Source organism: Cherax quadricarinatus, chromosome 83 (assembly GCF_038502225.1).
Source record: "Cherax quadricarinatus isolate ZL_2023a chromosome 83, ASM3850222v1, whole genome shotgun sequence".
Taxonomy (NCBI): domain Eukaryota; kingdom Metazoa; phylum Arthropoda; class Malacostraca; order Decapoda; family Parastacidae; genus Cherax; species Cherax quadricarinatus.
Window position 1 is genome coordinate 17,475,415 of NC_091374.1, and position 22,749 is coordinate 17,498,163.

General features: G+C 39.5%; 1 protein-coding gene across 1 annotated transcript in view; it reads left to right on the plus strand.

Moving 5' to 3' along the window:
* Positions 1–22,749, plus strand: part of LOC128702233 (laminin subunit alpha-like) — a 206,955-nt gene that overhangs the window by 126,529 nt on the left and 57,677 nt on the right. The window contains exons 22-25 of the mRNA XM_070102903.1: positions 8,229–8,397; positions 8,980–9,135; positions 9,681–9,905; positions 13,740–13,959. Of these exons, the coding sequence (XP_069959004.1) occupies positions 8,229–8,397; positions 8,980–9,135; positions 9,681–9,905; positions 13,740–13,959 (770 nt within the window). The remainder of the gene's footprint in view (positions 1–8,228; positions 8,398–8,979; positions 9,136–9,680; positions 9,906–13,739; positions 13,960–22,749) is intronic.

Here is a 22,749-nt window from a genome sequence, read left to right on the forward strand (position 1 = left end):
GATGACTAATGAACTAATGAACTAATGATGACTAATGACTAATGAACAGAGAAAATGTTATTTTAGTGCCAGGAATGTCTGCATTGTATTTTCTGGACCCTATTTTGAAATTGGCATCTGTGAAATTGGCCAAATTGCTAATTTCTGACCACTTTATTGGGTAGTTGAAATAGGTGAATGGGCGGTTTCTTGTACTCAGTTAGCAGACTAGAAGTAAGTAAGTTTATTCAGGTACTATACACAAATACAGTTACATAGATTATCATACATAGCAGTGTATGTATAGAGAACCTAGGATAACCCAAAAAAGTCAGACAAAGTGACTTATTTCCAGTACCTGGCTTGGGCTTGCCATGATTTTTGGTAAATATTGTTTTTTTCTCAGTTGTTTGTTGGGCTATCTCATTGAAACTTGGGTAATGTATGATGGAAAGATGCTTCTTAACGTACACCAAAAATAAAAAAGACGGACAATAAATAAGGGAGTTCACTTCTCAGCCATTAGCGGCCGCTTAGCGGTATATTTTTGTATGGTTTTTATGGTTATATTCTCATTTTTCCGGCCTTATTTGATAGAATGAAAGATATATTACAGAAATAGAAATAATTTTGATTGCTTTCATGATGAAAAGTACAGTGGACCCTCGCATACCGTTGGCATCACATAACGTTAAATCCGCATACCGATACATTTTATCGCTAAAATTTTGCCTTGCATAGCACTAAAAACTCGCTCAACACTATTCGTCCAAGACACGTCTAATGTGCGGCCTGAGCAAGCCTCACATGTTCCGCCGGTGGCATTGTTTACAAGCCAGCCTCCGCGGTAACATCCAAGCATACAATCGGAACATTTAGTATAATTACAGCATTTTTGGTGATTTCATCTGCAAAATAAGTGACCATGGGCCCCAAGAAAGCTTCTAGTGCCAACCCTACAGGAATAAGGGTGAGAATTACTATAGAGATGAAGAAAGAGATCATTGCTAAGTATGAAAGTGGAGTACGTGTCTCTGAGCTGGCCAGGTTGTATAGTAAACCCCAATCAACCATCGCTACTATTGTGTCCAAGAAAACGGCAATCAAGGAACCTGTTCTTGCCAAAGGTGCAACTGTGTTTTCAAAACAGAGATCGCAAGTGATAGAAGATGTTGAGAGACTCTTATTGGTGTAGATAAACGAAAAACAGATAGCAGGAGATATCATCTCTCAAGAGATCATAAGTGAAAAGGCTAGGAAGTTGCATGAGGATTTAATTAGAAAAATGCCTGCAACTAGTGATGATGTGAGTGAATTTAAAGCCAGCAAGGGTTGGTTTGAGAGATTTAAGAAGCGTAGTGGCATACATAGTGTGATAAGGCATGGTGAGGCTGCCAGTTCGGACCACAAAGCAGCTGAAAAACGTGTGCAGGAATTCAAGGAGTACATAGACAGTGAAGGACTGAAACCTGAACAAGTGTTTAATTGTGATGAAACAGGCCTGTTTTGGAAGAAAATGCCAAGCAGGACCTACATTACTCAGGAGGAAAAGGCACTCCCAGGGCATATGAAAGACAGGCTTACTCTGTTAATGTGTGCCAATGCTAGTGGTGATTGCAAAGTGAAGCCTTTATTAGTGTATCGCTCTGAAACTCCCAGAGCGTTCAGGCAAAAGAATATCCTCAAGGCTAATTTGAGTGTGCTGTGGAGGGGAAACAGTAAGGCATGGGTCACTACAGACTTTTTCTATGACTGGTTATACCAAGCATTTTCCCTCAATGTGAAAAATTACCTAACTGAAAAGAAATTAGACCTTAAGTGCCTCCTGGTGTTAGACAATGCCCCTGGTCATCCTACAGACTTGGCAGAGTGACTTTGTGGGGACATGAGCTTCATTAAGGTCAAGTTTTTGCCTCCTAATACCACTCCTCTCCTGCAGCCCATGGACCAGCAGGTTATTGCAAACTTCAAAAAACTGTACACAAAAGCTCTGTTTGAAAGGTGCTTTGTAGTGACCTCAGAAACTCAATTGACTCTAAGAGAGTTTTGGAGAGAGCACTTTAATATCCTCAATTGTGTAAACCTTATAGGTAAGGCTTGGGCAGGAGTGACTAAGAGGACCTTGAACTCTGCTTGGAAAAAACTGTGGCCAGAATGTGTAGACAAAAGGGATTTTGAAGGGTTTGAGGCTAACCCTGGGAATCCTATGCCAGTTGAGGAATCAATTGTGGCATTGGGGAAGTCCTTGGGGTTGGAGGTTAGTGGGGAGGATGTGGAAGAGTTGGTGGAGGAGGACAATGACAAACTAACCACTGATGAGCTGCTAGATCATCTTCAACAGCAAGAGGGCAGACCTGAGGAAACTGCTTCGGAGGAGGGGAGAGAGAAACTGAAGAAGTTGCCTACTTCAAAGATTAAGGAAATCTGTGCAATGTGGCTTAAGGTGCAAGCCATTATGGATGAAAATCACCCTCAGACAGCTGTTGCAAGCCGTGTTGGCAACCTGTACAATGACAGTGTTGTGAACCACTTTAGGAAAGTCATAAAGGAACGAGAGGTACAGACCTCTATGGACAGATATGTTGTGCAACAGAAGTCCAGTGACTCTCAAGCTGGTCCTAGTGGCATTAAAAGAAGAAGGGAAGTAACCCCGGAAAAGGACTTGACACCTCAAGTCCTAATGGAAGGGGATTCCCCTTCTAAACACTAAGACCATCAACACTCTCCCCTCCTCTCATCCCATCAATCATCACCAGATCTTCAATAAAGGTAAGTGTCATATAATTGTGCATGTCTTCTTCAGTTTGTGTGTATTAAAATTAATATTTCATGTGGTAAAAAAAAATTTGTTTCATACTTTTGGGTGTCAGGAACGGATTAATTTGATTTCCATTATTTATGGGAAAAATTAATTCGCATAACGATAATTTCGCATAACATTGAGCTCTCAGGAACAGATTAATAGCGTTATGCGAGGGTCCACTGTACCTTGAAATTGAGCTCAAAGTAGCGGAAATGTTCGATTTTTGCCGATGTTCAATGAACTGTGTAAGTCAAGTTGGCTAATTTTATTAAGTGTATTCCAACCTAACCACTGTAATTCGGCAAACTCAGTAATCCAGCACACTAGAGGTCCCAATGATGCCGGATTTGTGATGGAGGACCTGTACTACAGTTTTTAAACTGCAACATTTACACCCCTCCTTCAGAGTGCAGGCACTGTACTTCCCATCTCCAGGACTCAAGTCCGGCCTGCCGGTTTCCCTGAACCCCTTCATAAATGTTACTTTGCTCACACTCCAACAGCACGTCAAGTATTAAAAACCATTTGTCTCCATTCACTCCTATCAAACACACTCACGCATGCCTGCTGGAAGTCCAAGCCCCTCGCACACAAAACCTCCTTTACCCCCTCTCTCCAACCTTTCCTAGGCCGACCCCTACCCCGCCTTCCTTCCACTACAGACTGATACACTCTTGAAGTCATTCTGTTTCGCTCCATTCTCTCTACATGTCCGAACCACCTCAACAACCCTTCCTCAGCCCTCTGGACAACAGTTTTGGTAATCCCGCACCTCCTCCTAACTTCCAAACTACGAATTCTCTGCATTATATTCACACCACACATTGCCCTCAGACATGACATCTCCACTGCCTCCAGCCTTCTCCTCGCTGCAACATTCATCACCCATGCTTCAAACCCATATAAGAGCATTGGTAAAACTATACTCTCATACATTCCCCTCTTTGCCTCCAAGGACAAAGTTCTTTGTCTCCACAGACTCCTAAGTGCACCACTCACCCTTTTCCCCTCATCAATTCTATGATTCACTTCATCTTTCATAGACCCATCCGTTGACACGTCCACTCCCAAATATCTGAATACATTCACCTCCTCCATACTCTCTCCCTCCAATCTGATATCCAATCTTTCATCACCTAATCTTTTTGTTATCCTCATAACCTTACTCTTTCCTGTATTCACTTTTAATTTTCTTCTTTTGCACACCCTACCAAATTCATCCACCAATCTCTGCAACTTCTCTTCAGAATCTCCCAAGAGCACAGTGTCATCAGCAAAGAGCAACTGTGACAACTCCCACCTTGTGTGTGATTCTTTATCTTTTAACTCCACGCCTTTTGCCAAGACCCTCGCATTCACTTCTTTTACAACCCCATCTATAAATATATTAAACAACCACGGTGACATCACACATCCTTGTCTAAGGCCTACTTTTACTGGGAAATAATTTCCCTCTTTCCTACATACTCTAACTTGAGCCTCACTATCCTCGTAAAAACTCTTCACTGCTTTCAGTAACCTACCTCCTACACCATACACCCGCAACATCTGCCACATTGCCCCCCTATCCACCCTGTCATATGCCTTTTCCAAATCCATAAATGCCACAAAGACCTCTTTAGCCTTATCTAAATACTGTTCACTTTATGTTTCACTGTAAACACCTGGTCCACACACCCCCTACTTTTCCTAAAGCCTCCTTGTTCATCTGCTATCCTATTCTCCGTCTTACTCTTAATTCTTTCAATAATAACTCTACCATACACTTTACCAGGTATACTCAACAGACTTATCCCCGTATAATTTTTGCACTCTCTTTTATCCCCTTTGCCTTTATACAAAGGAACTATGCATGCTCTCTGCCAATCCCTAGGTACCTTACCCTCTTCCATACATTTATTAAATAATTGCACCAACCACTCCAAAACTATATCCCCACCTGCTTTTAACATTTCTATCCTTATCCCATCAATCCTGACTGCCTTACCCCCTTTCATTTTACCTACTGCCTCACGAACTTCCTCCACACTCACAACTGGCTCTTCCTCACTCCTGCAAGATGTTATTCCTCCTTGCCCTATACACGAAATCACAGCTTCCCTATCTAAGTAATACATATTTTATGAAAAAGAGGGTAAATAAGTACAGCCACTCCTCACTTAGCAGTGTACTCGTTTACTGATGCCTTGGACTTACGATGGGCTCTCTGATATTACAGCTGATTTTCTCTATTCTGTTTATTTCAATATACAGTAAACTACTGTATATACATTTAAAAATATACCAGAAATGTTACAAATAGTGCAAAGGTGATATTAAAAGAATATCAAAGATGATTGACACAAACCCACTATTATTATAGTATGCTCCTCACTTAGCAACGAATTCGTTTAATGACATGGTCTTAGGATCGGAACTCTGTCGTTAAGTGAGGAGAGGCTGTATACAAGATATGATATAGCACGTAATGAAAGTAGTTTGTTAGATTGTGTATTGGTGGATGAAAGGTTGATGGGTAGGCTTCAGTATGTACATTATTTAGTTGTAGCTGCAGTTAGAGTAAGAGGTAGATGGGAGAAAAGGAAAATGGCAACAACATGTAAGAGACAGGTGAAAGTTTATGAACTAAGGGAGGAGTAAGTTAGGGTGAGATATAAGCAACTATTGGCAGAAAGGTGGGCTAGTGCGAGTATGGGTAATAAGGGGGGGGGGGTTGAAGAGGGATAGGATAGTTTAAAAAATGGAGTGTTAGAGTATGGGGCAGAAGTTTGTGACTACAGGAGGGTGGGTGCAGGAGGAAAGAGGAGCGATTGGTGGAATGATGAGGTAAAGGGTGCAAGAAAGGAGAAGGTAGCTTATGGGAGGTTTTTACAGAGCAGAAGTGATATAAGAAGGGCAGAGTATATGGAGAGTAAAAGAAAGATGAAGAGAGTGCTGAGAGAATGCAAAAGGAGAGCAAATGATAATGAGAGAGAGGCACTGTCAAGAAATTTTGTTGAGAATAATAAAAAATTTTGGAGTGAGGTAAACAGGTTAAGAAAGCCTAGGGATCAAATGGATTTGTCAGTTAAAAACAGAGTAGGGGAGTTAGTAGATGGGGAGCTGGAAGTATTGGGTAGATGGCAAAAATATTTTGAGAACTTTTAAATGTTGATGAAGACAGGGAGGCAGTAATTTCATGCACTGGCCAGGGAGGTATAACATCTTTTAGGAGTGCAGGAGAGAAGGATGTGAGTGTGGGGGAGGTGCATGAGGCATTATGTAGAATGAAAGGGGGTAAAGCAGCTGGAACTGACAGGATTATGGCAGAAATGTTAAAAGCAGGGGGGATATAGTTTTGGAGTTGTTGGTATTTTTGTTTAATAAATGTATGAAAGAGGGGAAGATACCTAGGGACTGACAGAAAGCATGTATAGTTCTCCTTTATATAAAGGGAAGGGGAATAAAAGAGATTGTAAAAATTATAGACAGCAACCGCCCAGGGAGGTACTACCGTCCTGCCAAGTGAGTGTAAAACGAAAGCCTGTAATTGTTTTACATGACGGTAGGATTGCTGGTGTCCTTTTTTCTGTCTCATGAACATGCCTGATTTCAGGTATGTCTTGCTACTTCTACTTACACTTAGATCACACTACACATACATGTACAAGCATATATATACATACCCCTCTGGGTTTTCTTCTATTTTCTTTCTAGTTCTTGTTCTTGTTTATTTCCTCTTATTTCCATGGGGAAGTGGAACAGAATTCTTCCTCCGTAACCCATGCGTGTTGTAAGAAGCGACTAAAATGCTGGGAGTAAGGGGCTAGTAACCCCTTCTCCTGTATATATTACTAAATTTGAAAGGAGAAACTTTCGTTTTTTCTTTTGGGCCACCCTGCCTCAGTGGGATATGGCCGGTGTGTTGAAAGAAGAAGAAAGAAGTTTACTGAGTATACCAGGTAAAGTGTATGGTAGTTATTATTGAAAGACTTAAAGGTAAGACAGAGAGCAGGATTGCAGATGAGCAAGGAGGCTTTAGAATGGGTAGGGGATGTGTAGATCAAGTGTTTACATTAAAATATATATGTGAACAGTGTTTAGAAAATGGTAGGGAAGTTTTCATTGCATTTATGGATTTGGAAAAGGCATATGATAGAGTGGATAGGGGAGCAATGTGGCAGATATTGCAAGTATATGGAATAGGTAGTAAGTTACTAAATGCTGTAAAAAGTTTTATGAGGATGCTGAGGCTCAGGTTAGGGTGTGTAGGAGAGAGGGAGATTGTTTCCCAGTAACAGTAGGTCTTCGACAGGGATGTGTAATGTTACCGTGGTTGTTTAACATATTTTTAGATGGGATTGTAAAAGAAGGAATTGGTAGGGTGTTAGGGAGGGGTTGGGATTAAATTATGGGGAATCGAATGCAAGATTGGAGTTGACACAGTTACTTTTTGCTGATGATACTGTGCTTTTGGGGAATTCCAAAGAAAAGTTGTGTAGGGTAGTGGATGAGTTTGGGAGGGTGTGTAAAGGTAGAATGTTGAAATTGAACTTAGATAAGAATAAGGTAATGAGGGCATCGAACGATTTAGATGAAGAAAAATTTGATATCACATTGGAGGGAGGGAATATGGAAAAAGTAAATGCTTTCAGATACTATTTGGGAGTTGACTTGTCAACAGATGGGTTTATGAAGGATGAGGTTAACCATAGAATTGATGAAGGAAAAAGGATGAGTGGTGCATTGAGGTATCTGTGGAGACGAAGAACATTATCCATTAAGGCAAAGAAGGAAATGATTGAGAATATAGTGGTACCAACACTGTTATATGGGTGTGAGGAATGGGTTGTAAATGCTGCAGTGAGGAGGCAGCTGGAGGCAGTGATGTTGTGTCTAATGGCAATGTGTGGTGTAAATATTATGCAGAAAATTTATAGTGTGGAAATTAGGAGGTGTGGAGTTACTAAAAGTATTAGTCATAGGGCTGAAGAGGGGCTGTTGAGGTGGTTTGGTCATTTAGAGTGAATGGAACAAAGTAGAATAACTTGGAGAGTGTATAAATTTGTTGGGGAAGGAAGGTGGGGTTGTCCCCAAAAAGGTTGGAGGGAGGGGGTAAAGGAGGTTAGGTGGGGGAGGGGCTTGGATTTCCAACAAGCATGTGTGAGTATGTTAGACTGGAGTGAATGGAGATGAATGGTTTTTGGAACCTGACGAGCTGTTGGAGTATGAGCAGGGTAATATTTTGTGAAGGGATTCAGGGAAACTGGTTAGCCAGACTTGAGTCCTGGAAATGGGAAGCACAATGCCCGCAAAGACTGATTATGTATGAGTGATGGTAAGTGTTGAAGGATGATAAAAGTTTTTTCTTTCTTTTTGGGTTTTTTCTTTCTTTTTTGGGTCACCCTGCCTCGGTGGGGAATGGCCAACGTTTTAAAAAAATCAATTGGGAAATTATATCTTTCAGGGATCGCCTTGTTGACCTGGCACCCCCAACAGGTCTTCGATTTGATGGGAATGGATATGCAGCTATGGACACTCGTAATGGATACCGCTTCAAGCGACAGTTTGACATACAAATGGATTTCAAAACATATGCTGAGGATGGCATTCTCTTTATAATTGATGGAGGCCCTGTATGTATACACATTTCTGTTAAAATATGTATAATATTATACTTCTGATTCAGTTTCTTACATAGGTGTACTTAAGTCAAACTTGTTAAAGTATCCTGAACACTCTCATTTTCATTGTACAAGAATGGTATGCCTGGTTGACCAGGCGAGCACCAGACGAGCCTGGCCCATGGCTGGGCTCAGTGAGTAGTTATACTCTCGAAATTCTTCAAAGGTAATACTGACAAGATGAAATTAAGACACATGTGCAACATCTGGGTATCTTTATTGTAGATGTTTCACCATCCAGTGGCTTTATCAATACAAATTCCAGGACATGATTTGAACACAATAGAACTGTATACAGAAGATGAGGTAATCAATCCCTCAGCCTTGGAGTTGGTGCAAAAAGCACAGTAGTCGTGGATGTTCTGGAGCAGAGGCAAGGAGCCTACATCTACAATAAAGATACCCTGATGCTGCACATGTGTCTTAATTTCATTCTCATTCTCTCTTTTCATTTTATTATATAGTTTTCTTTGAATTATTGTAATTAGTCTATACAAGCGCTTTTATTTTAAACAATATTGTCACTGCTCCCAGGATCAGTACATGACAGTGGCAATGGAAGAAGGCCATGTAATCTTTCAATATAACCTGGGATCAGGCGTAGCTACCATGAAATCTGACAACACTTACCATGACGGAGAGTGGCACCACGTGGAAGTTGCCAGGCAGCAACGCAATGGAGTGTTGAAGGTTGGTAACGGGGCCCCAAATAAATTTTCTATGAATGAGTATTATATATGACACTGAACAAACTTTTTCATATAGCTTTAAGAGTAGGATTATCTTCAGAGTCAATCACAAATATAGCTAATATGCACAAATAACCTGCACATATGAGAAAGAAATTTGTGACTTTTGTTACAGTCTGACTTGGACCATTAACTAGTTAATGGTCGAAGTTGAACTGAAACATCAATGTAAGTGTCTTTCTTCTATGTGCAGGCTATTTGTGTATTGTTCTGTGCATGGTATTGTGCCATTTTATTCTTTATTGCTAATATTCTCCATTGTGATGTTCATCCATGTAAAGGTTTGTATAAAACCTGTGATCCACTGAGGTTTTTTGTATTTCTGTGATTATAGCACTATTTGTACAGTGTCCACATAATACTGTAAGCTTAGAGCTGAGAATGTTGACCAAATGTTGAAACATGATATTTCATCCCTTCCTAAATACTGAATCATTAATTGCTATACTATGTATTAAGTATTGCTGATGTTTTCTGGTGTTGCAGATTGCCTCTGAGACTATCCAAGCTGAATCTCCTGGTAATGTAAAACAGTTTTCAAGTACACCAGAAACAATGTTCTTTGGTGGCTATCCTGGAGAACATGATTACATTGACATTACTAACGAGGACTTTAATGGCTGTATTGACAATATTGTTATGTCCTCTGTTGCTGTGGACCTTTCCAAGAGCAAAGAGTCTATTGATACAGCACCAGGATGTCCAATCAAGGTAGGCTGATTTTATTTTAACTACTTATAGAGTTCTTACTGTAATGTTAAAACATTTGTAAATTTTGTGTTCAAGATATATAGTTTTACTGTAAATTTTTAGTATATCTACTGTATATTTTATTTTTATCTTTAATTCCTTGTTCACTGTGGGGACTTTTTTCTTTATGAGATGGTGATATCATATAGAGTTTTCCCATGCATTATTTAACTCTTTGAGGGCCGAGACCCCTGCTCGCAAACTTGCTCCCAGGTTTGAAGTATTTAAAAAAAAAAAAAATTTTTTTTCTTATGAAATGATAGAGAATCTTTTTCTGAAGGTAATGAAACCAAAAGCATGAAATTTGATGGAAAACGTATGTAATTACGCTCTTGCGAAGTTAGCGGTCTCAGCGATATTTACGCATCGGCGATTTCACCCACTTTGAACCCTATTTTGGGCCAGTTCCATTGTTCCAGTCGACCAAACTCATAGCTGTTTAGCTAGAACTCCTTTTATTCTATCAATTGAGTACAAGAAACTGCCCATTTACCTATTTCAACTAACCAGTAAAGTGATCAAAAATTATTAATTTGGCCAATTTCACACAAAATTCAAGAAAGGCCAATTTTGAAATAGGGTCCAGAATAAATAATGTAAACATTCTTGGCACTAAAATAACAGTTTCTCTGTTCATTAGTCACATCTCCAGGCCCCCCTTATATTACGTTTGCTTTTCATTTTGAATTTTTATTCATACAAAAAAAAAAAAAACTGAAGATTTACTGTTATTCAGACTATTGCATAATGGTAATAATAATTGTATAAATAATGTCAGTGCATTCGTGAGTGCATATTAGACAGGCCAGTTGACGTGTATTGAACACATGACTGTTTTGTTTGCTCTTGAACATTGGCAAAAATTGAACATTTTTGTTACTTTGAGCTCAATTTCAAGCTACTTGTAGTTGGTAAACCATTCAGAATCATTCCGGTTTCTATAATATATCTTCCATTCTCTCAAATAAGATCAAGAAACCCAGAATACAACCATAAAAACCATACAGAAATACACTGCAAAGTTACTGTTTTACACCAAAAACTGTCGCAGTTTTTTTCTCTATGCACTGCGTGCTGCAGGATTTTTTTTATACTGCACACACTGACCATACAGACCCATTTTCTTATATGTAGGCCTACCAGCTTTCTCAGCAAAATTGGAAGCTGCTAGAATTTTGGCGTAGTATTACGGGGCCGATTCCAGATTCGGAGCCATAATATTATAGGACTGACCTGGGAAGGGTTAACTAACTTCAACTGTTTAGAGGTTTTGTTAGAGACTTTAGGAACTAACATGACGACACAGTATGAATGTTCTGAAATAAGTTGAATCCTACTTGTAGGAAAAATCAGTGGAAATGTGCTATAAATGCTATACATTGTATGAAAATTCTTAGTTTAATATCTGTAAATATTTATTTACTGTTTAAAACATGGTGGCTTTATTACAGTATATGAAATAACTTTCAAATTTAGATATTCATTTTTTTTTTTTTTAACAAGTCAGCCGTCTCCCACCGAGGCAGGGTGACCCAAAAAGAAAGAAAATCCCCTAAAAGAAAATACTTTCATCTTCATTCAACACTTTCACCTCACTCACACATAATCACTGTTTTTGCAGAGGTGCTCAGAATACAACAGTTTAGAAGCATATACGTATAAAGATACACAGCATATCCCTCCAAACTGCCAATATCCCAAACCCCTCCTTTAAAGTGCAGGCATTGTACTTCCCATTTCCAGGACTCGAGTTCGGCTATATAAAAATAACCAGTTTCCCTGATTTCCTTCGCTAAATATTACTCTGCTCACACTCCAACAGCTCTTCAAGTCCCAAATACCATTCGTCTCCATTCACTCCTATCTAATACGCTCACGCACGCTTGCTGGAAATCCAAGCTCTTCACCCACAAAACCTTCTTTACCCCCTCCCTCCAACCTTTTCGAGGACGACCCCTATTAAATATCATTAAATATTATATCATTATTGCAAATTTCATGTGTTATGACTTATTAACAGTCTACATAAAAGTTTATAAGCAAATTAAGGAACATTCATATCAGAAATTCATTTTTTTTTTTAACTCAATGGTCATCTTTTCCCAAGGCAGGGTGACCCAGTAAAGGAAACATACCATCATTTCTTCACTCATTATCTTTCCTGGAAAATACTGGCATCATAATTCAGAGTAACCTCCAACTGTTACATCCCTACACCTCCTGCAGAACACAGGCACTGCCTTTAGCGCCTCCAGGACTCAAGTTCGGCTAACTGGTTTTTCCTGAATCCCTTCATAAATGTCATTTTCCTCACACTCCAACAGCATGTTCATTAAAAAACCACTTGCACAAACCTGCTGGATTCTCAAGCCCCTAAAACACAAAGCCTTTTGGACCCCTTCCATCTCCTTGTAAATTGCCGAAAACCATCTTAAGAGCAAGGCAAGCGCCAAAAATAATGAGCATAAATGTAATTGAAACATGCCATACATTGGACCCCTGGTATACGATATTAATCCGTTCCTGAGAGCTCATCGTATGCCAAAATTATTGGAAGGCAAATTAATTTTCCTCTTAAGAAATAATGGAAATCAAATTAATCCATGCAAGACACCCAAAAGTACTATGAAAAAAAAGTTTTACCACATGAAATATTAAGTTTAATGCACACAAACTGAAGAAGACATGCACAGTTAGTAGTACTCTACTAACAATAGAATACATGACACTTACCTTTAATGAAGATCTGGTGATGATTGATGGGATGGGAGGAGGGGAGAGTGTCGAACTTATTGTTTAGAAGGGGAATCCCCTTCCATTAGAACTTGAGGTAGCAAGTCCTTTTCCGGGGTTACTTCCCTTCTTCTTTTAATGCCACTAGGACCAGCTTGAGAGTCACTGGACCTCTGTTGCACAACAAATCTGTCCATAGAGCTCTGTACCTCCCGTTCCTTTACGATTTGTCTAAAATGGGGCACAACATTGTCATTGTAATAGTCACCAACACGGCTTGCAATAGCTGTGTTAGGGTGATTTTCATCCATGAAGGTTTGCACTTCAACCCACTTTGCACACATTTCCTTAATTTTTGAAGTAGGCACAATGGATTCCACAACTGGCATAGGCGTCTCAGGGTTAGCCCCAAACCCTTCAAAATCTTTCTTAATTTCCATACTAATTCTAACCCTTTTTACCTCAGGGTTGGCACTAGAAGCTTTCTTGGGGCCAATGGTGACTTACTTTGCAGAAACAAGCACCAAAAACACTTTGATAATATGGAATGTACCAAATGTATGCTTAGATGCGAGCACACTGGCTGGTTTGTAAACACTGGCACTCACGTGGATGCGTCCCGGACGAATCGCGTGTGGTGGGTTTTTTAGCGAGTGGCGCGGGAAAATTTTTGCATTAAAATGTATCGAATACCGAACTTAACATATACCGATGCCATTGAATACCGGGGGTCCACTGTATTACTGAAGCACTCTAAAGCAAGCTCCGTATTAATGAGGTATGCCTGTACACCCTCTTTGTCATTTTATCCCTCCATCCTCTCTATATGCCTACACCACCTCAACAGCTTCTCCCTCTTACATAACTCAACCTGGGCCTCACTTTCTGCTTAAAAATCCTTAACTGTCTTGTAGTAACATGTCTCATATTCAGTACATTTTCTACATGTGCCACATAGCTCCCAGTGTTTTTAATGACTAGATGAAAATTAAATTACAGGTTCCTATAATTGTAATGCACCAATTGACTTATATCAGACTCTTTTTTTTTTTTTTTTTGTAGGTAGCCAGTCTTGTATCATTTGACAAGTCAGCTCCAGGCTATGTGAAATATGACAGTCCTGATGGTAATGGCTTGCAACTTGTGTTCAAGTTCAAGACAGAAGAACCAGATGGTTTAATATTGTACACATCAACAAGGAATCAAAACAGCTACCTCTCTCTCTCTCTAGCAGAAAGTGCTCTTATCCTTCGTGCTGCCCCAGGAGGAGAACTTACTACAGGTAAGTCTGTAAATCAATTAACCTATTTAGCTTTATTTTTTACTCTTTATTCCCTTCCAAAGAACTTCAAGAACTTTCCATCCTTGAGCCAGTAGCGATATACAGAATCCTCCTAAACATTTTAAATGCCTCTGTGTGTTTAGGCTTTTCATCAGAAAATAAAATATTTAGGAAAAAAGTTGATTATACTGTTTAGGCTTTTGCAAAGTTGGTGCAATTACTCCTTAAATTGCATTGAGAAACAAGGTCGAGGTAAAATTAATATATTGGCTTGTATGACCTTTGTCCAAGGTGTGTCTTCTGTGGTAATCCTAATCAAAGCAGATTCATGCAAGAAAAATTATTTTATATAGTACCATAACTGGGGGAAAGATGCAGTCCAGGTCTCTTCTCTGAATTTGATTAGGTAATAGTCTATTTTTACTTTTGAAATGTGTTCTCAGAACACAATTGTGCTTATATGTGAGCTGTGAATTGAGCTGTCAGCAGTTTTTTCTTCATTAGGGAGAATATGGTCTTTGTTGATACTAAGGGCTACACTGGATGGGATTCCCTTATAGAGTGACCATGACTAAATAAATGCCCCTCTGTAAATAATAATAATAGTAATCTTTGTTTCTACAAATATATACAAAGTATACAGGCCTAGATATAGAAATCCCCTTGTTACGTAGAGCTTTTAGGGCAAATAAGGTCAATTTTGTCCCCAGGATGTGACCCACACCAGTCGACTAACACCCAGGTACCTATTTTACTGATAGATGAACAGGGACAGCAAGTGTCTTAAGGAGACATGTCCTAATCTTTCCACCCATACCATAGCTCAGTGTGCTAGCAATCTAGCTACAGGAGACCCACATCCTCCTCGTTTACACTTATTGGGAATTTGAGCCTGCAACAGGAGCTGCAACCTTTAATGGGCAAAACATTTCTTTGTGAAAGTTTTGAATGATGGTGAAAGTGTTTCTTACTTTTTTGGGGTCACCTGCCTCGGTGAGAGACGGCCAGTGTGTTGTAAAAAAAAAAAAAACATTTCTTTGTTGGGTGGATAGTCATAATGGCAGGTTCTCTGTTAGCCACACCTACATCAGTCAACTTATAAAATATTGCCCCTTTGAGGCTTGGTGACAAGTTACTTGTTGGTCTATTTGTGTGTTCACAGCCCAAACTTAAAATTTTATGTTTTAATTCATGGTCTGTTTTGTGATTTGTGGGCCTCACAAAATAAAGATGAGTGAGAGTGGAGTGTGTTACACAGAAAGGTTGAGCCTGGGGGATGGGGGGGAGGGGGAGGTGTAGGCCTTGTCTAGGGGCATAATGTGAAATAATAGAAAATGAACCACCTGAGGGCTACTTTGGTAAATTCACAAAGCGCTAAATCAGCAAAGACAAGCAAAGACCCTATTTGAAGAAATATACATTTAATATTCATAAGCTATATACAAACACTGCACAAAACACACACAACCTTCCTTCCGTACTTTTCACCTAAACAAACAATACATTAGGATGCTGTCAGGCTAAGACACAAAAACAAAACAAAACACAAATACATAAATATGTGCTAGGACCCAGTGAGTATCATTACATTAACCCCACTGTCTTAGCCTCCTAGGGAAATACATCACAATCTCACCCAAATTCATAAGCCCTCACTCACCCATAAGGGCCAGGACCATATCAGAGCCCAGGTGAGCATAATGGTAACCTCAGAAAAAGGAGTATAATAAAAAAAAAAGGGTGCCATGATCTGTATGCTGATCACCCACGCTGTTCCCGCGTGACAACCTACGCTCACTCAGATGCACGCTATTCCCACACTCCAATGGGAAATAAGTCACGCTGTGACTTAACTTAAATTTAAAGTTTAGGCTAACTTAACCCTTTGACTGTTTTCGACGTATAAATACGTCTTACGAGCCAATGTTTCTGACGTATATATACTCAATAATTCTAGCGGCTTCAAATCAAGCGGGAGAAAGCTAGTAGGCTTACATGTGAGAGAATGGGTCTGTGTGGTCAGTGTGCACCACATAAAAAAAATCCTGCAGCACACATTGCGTAATGAGAAAAAAAAAACTGATCGTTTTTTTGGAATAAAACGCCGACTTTGAGGTGTATTTTCGTATAGTATTTATTGTTGTATTCACGTTTTCATGGTCTTAGGTGATAAAATGGAAAACATATTACAGAAATAGAGATGATTTTCATTACTTCGACGATGAAAACGACCTTGAAACTGAGCTCAAAGTAGCAGAAATGTTCGATTTTTACCATGTTCAGGAGTAAATGAATCACACCACACGTCCAGTACATGTCAACTGGGGAGTCTAATATTCTTTCACTAGTGCACTGATATTATTTATACCATTTTTACAATAATGCCATAGTCTGCATAACAGTAAATTTTGTATTTTTTTGTATGAATGAAAAATAAAAATAGAAAGCAATAATAATATAAGAGGGGCCTAGAGATGTGACTAATGAACAGAGCATATGTTATTTTAGTGCCACGAATGTCTACCTTGTTTATTCTGGACCCTAATTTGAAATTGGCATCTTTTTTAGTTTGCATGAAATTGGCCAAATTGCTAATTTCTGACCACCATATTGGGTAGTCCAGATTAGTAAATGGGAGGTTTCTTGTACTCAGCTGATAGATAAAGTGGAGTTCTAAAGAAATAGCTATGAGTTTGGTCAACTGGAACAATGGAATTGGCTGAAAATAGGGCTCAAAGTCGGCAAAATCGCCGATACACATATGTCGCCGAGACCGCTAACTTCGCGGGAGCATAATTCCATGAGTTTTTGACCAAATTTCGAACTTTTGGTGTCATTACCATCGGGAAAAGATTCTCTATCATTTCATAAGAAAAAAATAATTTTTTTTTTTTTTTAAAATTGAGCGACATAGAATGACAGTTTCAGAAAGGGGCCTGAAACAGTCAAAGGGTTAAAGTGCCCACAAATTGATAACATTATTTATAAATTATGGCGCACTTGTCCATAACATAACAGTATACCACAATGCAGAACCCTGCATAATAGTGTGGCACTTAACCTTGTAATTTATGGTGGAACTATCTGGAGTATACATGAAGGGTATTTTGAGGGTCAATGCCCCCACAGCCCAGTCCATGACTAGGCCTCATGGGGGATTAGGGTCTGATCAACCAGGCTGTTACTGTTGGCTACATGCAGACCATCGTATAAACCATAGCTCTGCTGGTCAGGTACTGACTTTAGGTGTCTGCCCAGCCCCCTCTTGAAGACAGCCAGGGGTGTATTAGAAAACCCTCCCCTTAAGTATGCCTGGAGGCAGTTGAACAGTCTTGGGCCCTTGACATTTATTGTGTTGTCTCTTAGCATACTCATGGCACCCCTGCTTTTCATTGGGGGATGTTGCACTGCCTGCCAAGTCTTTTGCTTTTGTAGGGAGTGATTTCAGTTTGAAGATTTGAGACTAGTCCCTCTAGGATTTTCCAAGTGTATATTATCATGCATCTTTCTTGCCTGCACTCCAAGGAGTACAGGTCGAGGACCTTCACTCATTCCCAGTAATTTAGATGCTTTATGGTACTTATTTGTACAGTGAAAGTTCTCTGTATATTCTCCAGATTTACATTTTCACCTGCTTTGAAAAGGGCCATTAGTGTACAGCAGTATTCCAGTCTAGAGAGAATGAGCAGTTTGAAGAGAATTTTCAAGGGCTTGGCATCCCTTGTTTTGAGGGTTCTCATTATCCATCCTATCATTTTCCTAGCAGATGTGGTAGATACACTGTTGTGAGCTTTGAAAGCGAGATCCTCTGACATTACCACTCTCAGGTCCTTCACATTAGTTTTTTTCGCTCTGTTGTGTGACTGGAATTTGTTTTATACTCGATACAGTTTTTATTTCAACTTTTCTATGGCAGAGTAATTAAAATTTGTCTTCATTGATTTTCATATTTTTTCTGATGCCCATTTAAAGACTTGGTTAATGTCAGCTTGGAGATTTGCAGTGTCCTTGATGGATGACACTGTCATGCAAATTCTGGTGTCATCAGCATAGGAGACATGATGCTGTGGCTTACATCTCTGTCTATGTCAGATATGAGGATGAGGAAAAGGATGGGAAAGGGTACTGTACTTTGTGGAACAGAGCTTTTCACTGTGGCCTCCTCTGACTTTACTCTGTTTACTGTTGTAGATCCATCTACCAATTTTTCTTGCAATTCCTTTATCATACATTTTGTGTGCTATTACGCCACGATCGCACTTGTTGAAGGTATTCGCAAAGTCTCTGTATGCTAATCTGCATTTTGATTGTTCTTCCAGTGCATCGAAGACCATGTCATAGTGATGCAGTATCTGTGAGAGGCAGAAGTGATCTGCTCTAAACACATGCTGTCGTGGGTTGTGCAATTTATAGGTATTCAAGTGGTTGGCGATCTTGCTTCTTAGAACACTTTCAAATATTTTTATGTTGTAGGATGTTAGTGCAATCGGTCTGTAATTCTTTGCAGTTGCTTTACTGCCATCTTTGTGGAGTAGGGCTATATTTATTGTTTTTAGTGACTGTGGGATGACCCCTGTGTCCATGCTTCCTCTTCATTGAATGCTTAAGCCACATGAAAGGGGCTTCTTGCAGTTCTTGATGAATATGGAATTCCACGAGTTTGGACCTGGGGCAGAGTGCATGGACATGCCATTTATTACTTTTTTGAAGTCCTGTGGTGTTGGGATTATATCAGGAATCCTTGAATTGACCAAATTTTGAATCTTGGTCATAAAAAATTAATTTAGATTGTCGACCCTTAGTCTGATTAACAACTCACTAAATGCTGAGTCATATTAGGACTTCAGTATTTCACTCATTTCTTTGCTGTCATCTATGTATGGTCATATTGTGTATAGTATTTGGCTAGGTCAAACAAGTTAGTAGGGTATGCACCCTTATGGTCCTTGGCTGATTCCCAGTCCTCTGTTGGTTACTTGCATTTAAGTAGGTCTCCATTATTTTTGGGGTCATTGGTGTGTGTAATGCTTACTCTTGTTGGGCTTTATGTTGTGTGAGTAGTTGCGTAGATGAAATTATGTCAGTGTTCATAATCCCTTGTCTTTACACCGAGATTGGTCAGGCAGGCAACAAGGCTTGCGAGTCGACTCATTCTGGAAGATCCCGACAACTTTCTAGAGATCGAATAGACCCTGACCATCCAGTCTGTCTTCCAGTTCACCCTTCTTCAGTCAAGCTCAGCCAGTGCATTGTTCATTGATCTTAAGTTCTGTGAGTGGTGAATGATCTACACAGGCTTAACATTTTCCATGATTATATAATAATTATACTGCCTGTTGTCTCTCTCTCTCCTTCCTTTGAAGGTTCAGCATCATGCACTGGTTTTAACAGTTTTTTTTTTATAATATTAAGTTATAACTAATCCATAAAAATTCCCTATAAACAACAGTACACTTCTAATTATAAACTTGTTCAGCAAGGTGCTTGTATTGTCCCAGTCAGAAAGCTCTTTTTATCACAGCGGTCATTTCAAATGAAGATAGGGTGACCAAAAAAAAATGAAAATGCATTCATTATTGATTGTTTAATAGCTGTCATGTGAAAATTGCATGAATATCACAATTTAAATGACCCTTCCAACTACAACATCTGTACACATCATTTAGAGAGGAAAGAGGCAATGTACTTCCCACCTCTAGAACTTGAGTCCTGCTAAATGGTTTCCCTGAATTTCTTCATGAATGTAACCTTGCTCACTCCAACAGCACATCATCATCTCAGAACCACTGGCCTCCACTTACTCAGATGTAACACATTCACACACGTCTTCTGTATGCTTGAGTTCCAGTCACTTATACCTTATGCTATAAAAGGTAAAAACTTGCAAAAAAAATATTTAGAAGTTTATACAGTGGACCCCCGCATAACGATCACCTCCGAATGCGACCAATTATGTAAGCGTATTTATGTAAGTGCGTTTGTAAGTGTATGTTTGGGGATCTGAAATGGACTAATCTACTTCACAATATTCCTTATGGGAACAAATTCGGTCAGTACTGGCACCTGAACATACTTCTGGAGTGAAAAAATATCGTTAACCGGGGGTCCACTGTATATGCTATTAATAAATATTAAATTTGCAATGTTTTTGTATTATGATGCAGCAGGGAAGAAGCTGGATTCAGTTGAGGTGGCATGTTTGAAGGCATGTGTAGTGTGAATATTGGCTAGAAAATTTGGAACATAGAAATTATAACACAGTGTGGGGTAACCAAGGGTATACTGTAATTGACAGGTGTTGAGGTGTTGTCGAGATGGTTTGGGCATTTAGAGAGAGGATGGAGCAGAATAGGATTACCAAGAGAGTGAATAAATTGGGATGGAAGGAAGGAGGGGTAGGGTTCCAGAAAGGGTTGGAGGAAGGGGATAGAAGAGGTTTTGAGTGCTGGGGGCTTGAGCATCCAGCAGGCTTGTTTTGAGCATGTTAGATCAGAGTGAATGGAGACAAGTGGTTTTTATGGTTTGTTATGCTCTTGGGGTGTGAGCAAGGTGATATTATTTAAGTGATTCAGGAAAACTGATTAGTTGATCTTGAGTCCTGGAGGAGCAAAGTACAATGCTTGCACTCTGAAAGAGGGATGGGATGGGGGGTCATTTGAATTATGATGTCTGCATATGTCTGGTAAGACAGTTGTTGAGTGAATGATGTCAAATATGTCTTCCTTTAATGGATTATCCTGCCTTGATTGCAGATGGCCAGTGGGTTAAAGAAATATTTTTTCCACATCAGTGTAACCTAAAAAAAGACTTTTGGCTGGTAGCAGGCAGAGTTTATAAAGTTAGGAAAACAGCCAAGGCCAGAGAATAAGTTGCAAAAAGTGCAAAGCTGATTGTAAATTTAGCATATTGCTTCCTTTCCTTGATGTTCATGTCCAGTGCTTTCTGACAGGCTTTTCTTTTTATTTCTTTTGTAGATTTATGCATAATGGTATATACTTTCACTACTTTTTCTTACCATGCTCCTGTCAGGAAAATAGTGTTTGTTTCTCTCTCTGTGCCCTGCACATCTTTGGGTCTCAGTTTCTCTCTTTCTCCATGTCCTACACATCTTTGGGTCTGAATTATTCTCCATGCCTTACACATCTGTGGGCCTCAGTTTTTTAACTAAAGTTTCCACTACGCAGCTCACTCTCTTGCCTTGGCTATCTTCCCAATTTCATAAATTCTGTCTTTCTTCTCTTCCAAACCTGCTTCTTTTGCAAAAGATCCTGTACCTTGCTTTCTCTACATTTCCAGTATTCTAAATCATGACAACGCTCTCTGTCCAATAGATATCAAACTTGCAATTCACCACACTACAACTCTTCATAGTAATCATGTTCATACCTCTCCTCCTGTCACTGATGCTTTCGGTGCCTATTTCATTTCCATTTCCTTGTGCTCCCTTCAGTATTTTCGTGGTACCAGGAGTTCTCTTACGCTGGTGAAACTGGTAGTTCTCTTCTAGTTTTCAATTTAGGGTTTGACCTGGTTGAATTTGTGTTGGAGTGCAGTGACACTGAATCGTCTAGGTCCTCCATCCAATTCACACTTAAAGAGGAAGTTGAAGGCACACTACCTTTCCTCGATGTTCTGCTCTGCAAATCTGATCTTGAACCTTTGTTTCAAAGTTTTCCACAAACCTAACAGTCAACACAGTCTTCTCTACTTCTACTCACACTGTGACACCAGGTCTAAACGTGGTGTCATCATGAACCTTTTCCTATGTACTCTCTGTATCTGCCGCACTGAATTTCCTGAAGAATGCTCTTTCCTAGAATACATTTTTTTTGAACCTCACTATCTTCATAATTTCATCAGAGACTGCAGGTGCTGGACACACAACTCACCTAGATGAGATGCTACAGAAAGAAGATACATAGTACTCTCTAAAAACTCTATTATTAAACATGTGTCTGTTACGTTGGTTTGTCCCTTATTACTTTGATAGTAAGGTTCTCACCACATGTTCTAGTGTGGGGTAGCTTTTACTTAATGGCCTTATTTGTCTAGGGGTAATACTTACATCATGGCTGATCATCTTGAGTGTCTCTGATATCCTTTCACCAGCCCTCCTCACAGGTTATTTAAACTACTACTGTAAAAATATAACTGTATTCTAAATATATATGTACAGAAGATACAATTACAGCCTCACATTTTCAAAACAAAAATCTACACACTCCATAGCTGTTCTCCCACATGGTGCATCTCAGCAACTTTTGTCCTTCTCTCTTCTTGACTAACTCTGGGCTAACCAGTGTTTTGACGCACTTTAGTCACTCTGGGTATGGTGGCCACAACTTAAGTTATAAAAACTCACCGCTGGAGCACACATGCCCCAAAAAGATAGAAAGAAGGACCCAGAGGTCCTTCCACCTTCATGTCAACCAAAACAGAGAGAGAGAGGGAGGGAGGGGGGAGGAGCCTAGCTAAGCTCCTCCCACACCCACCAAAAACAAAAGACTGTTGCCAAGCACAATTCTCCAGTTACCACAATTCTACCACACCTTAATTTTACTTTTACAAAAAGAAATACAACTTTATAAACTACTTATTTAAATTGTGCGTTTGTGTGTCTATAGTATAACCTATTATATTGAGAAAAAGGCTTGACCCAGCTGCCTCTCAGTCCTAAGGGTGATCAGCCCTTATGACATTTAGAACTGAGTCCCCATCAATTCAATATAATTAGGTATTCCAGAGTAACTGTTACTTATAAATACATGTTGGGTCCTATAGCTACATAAG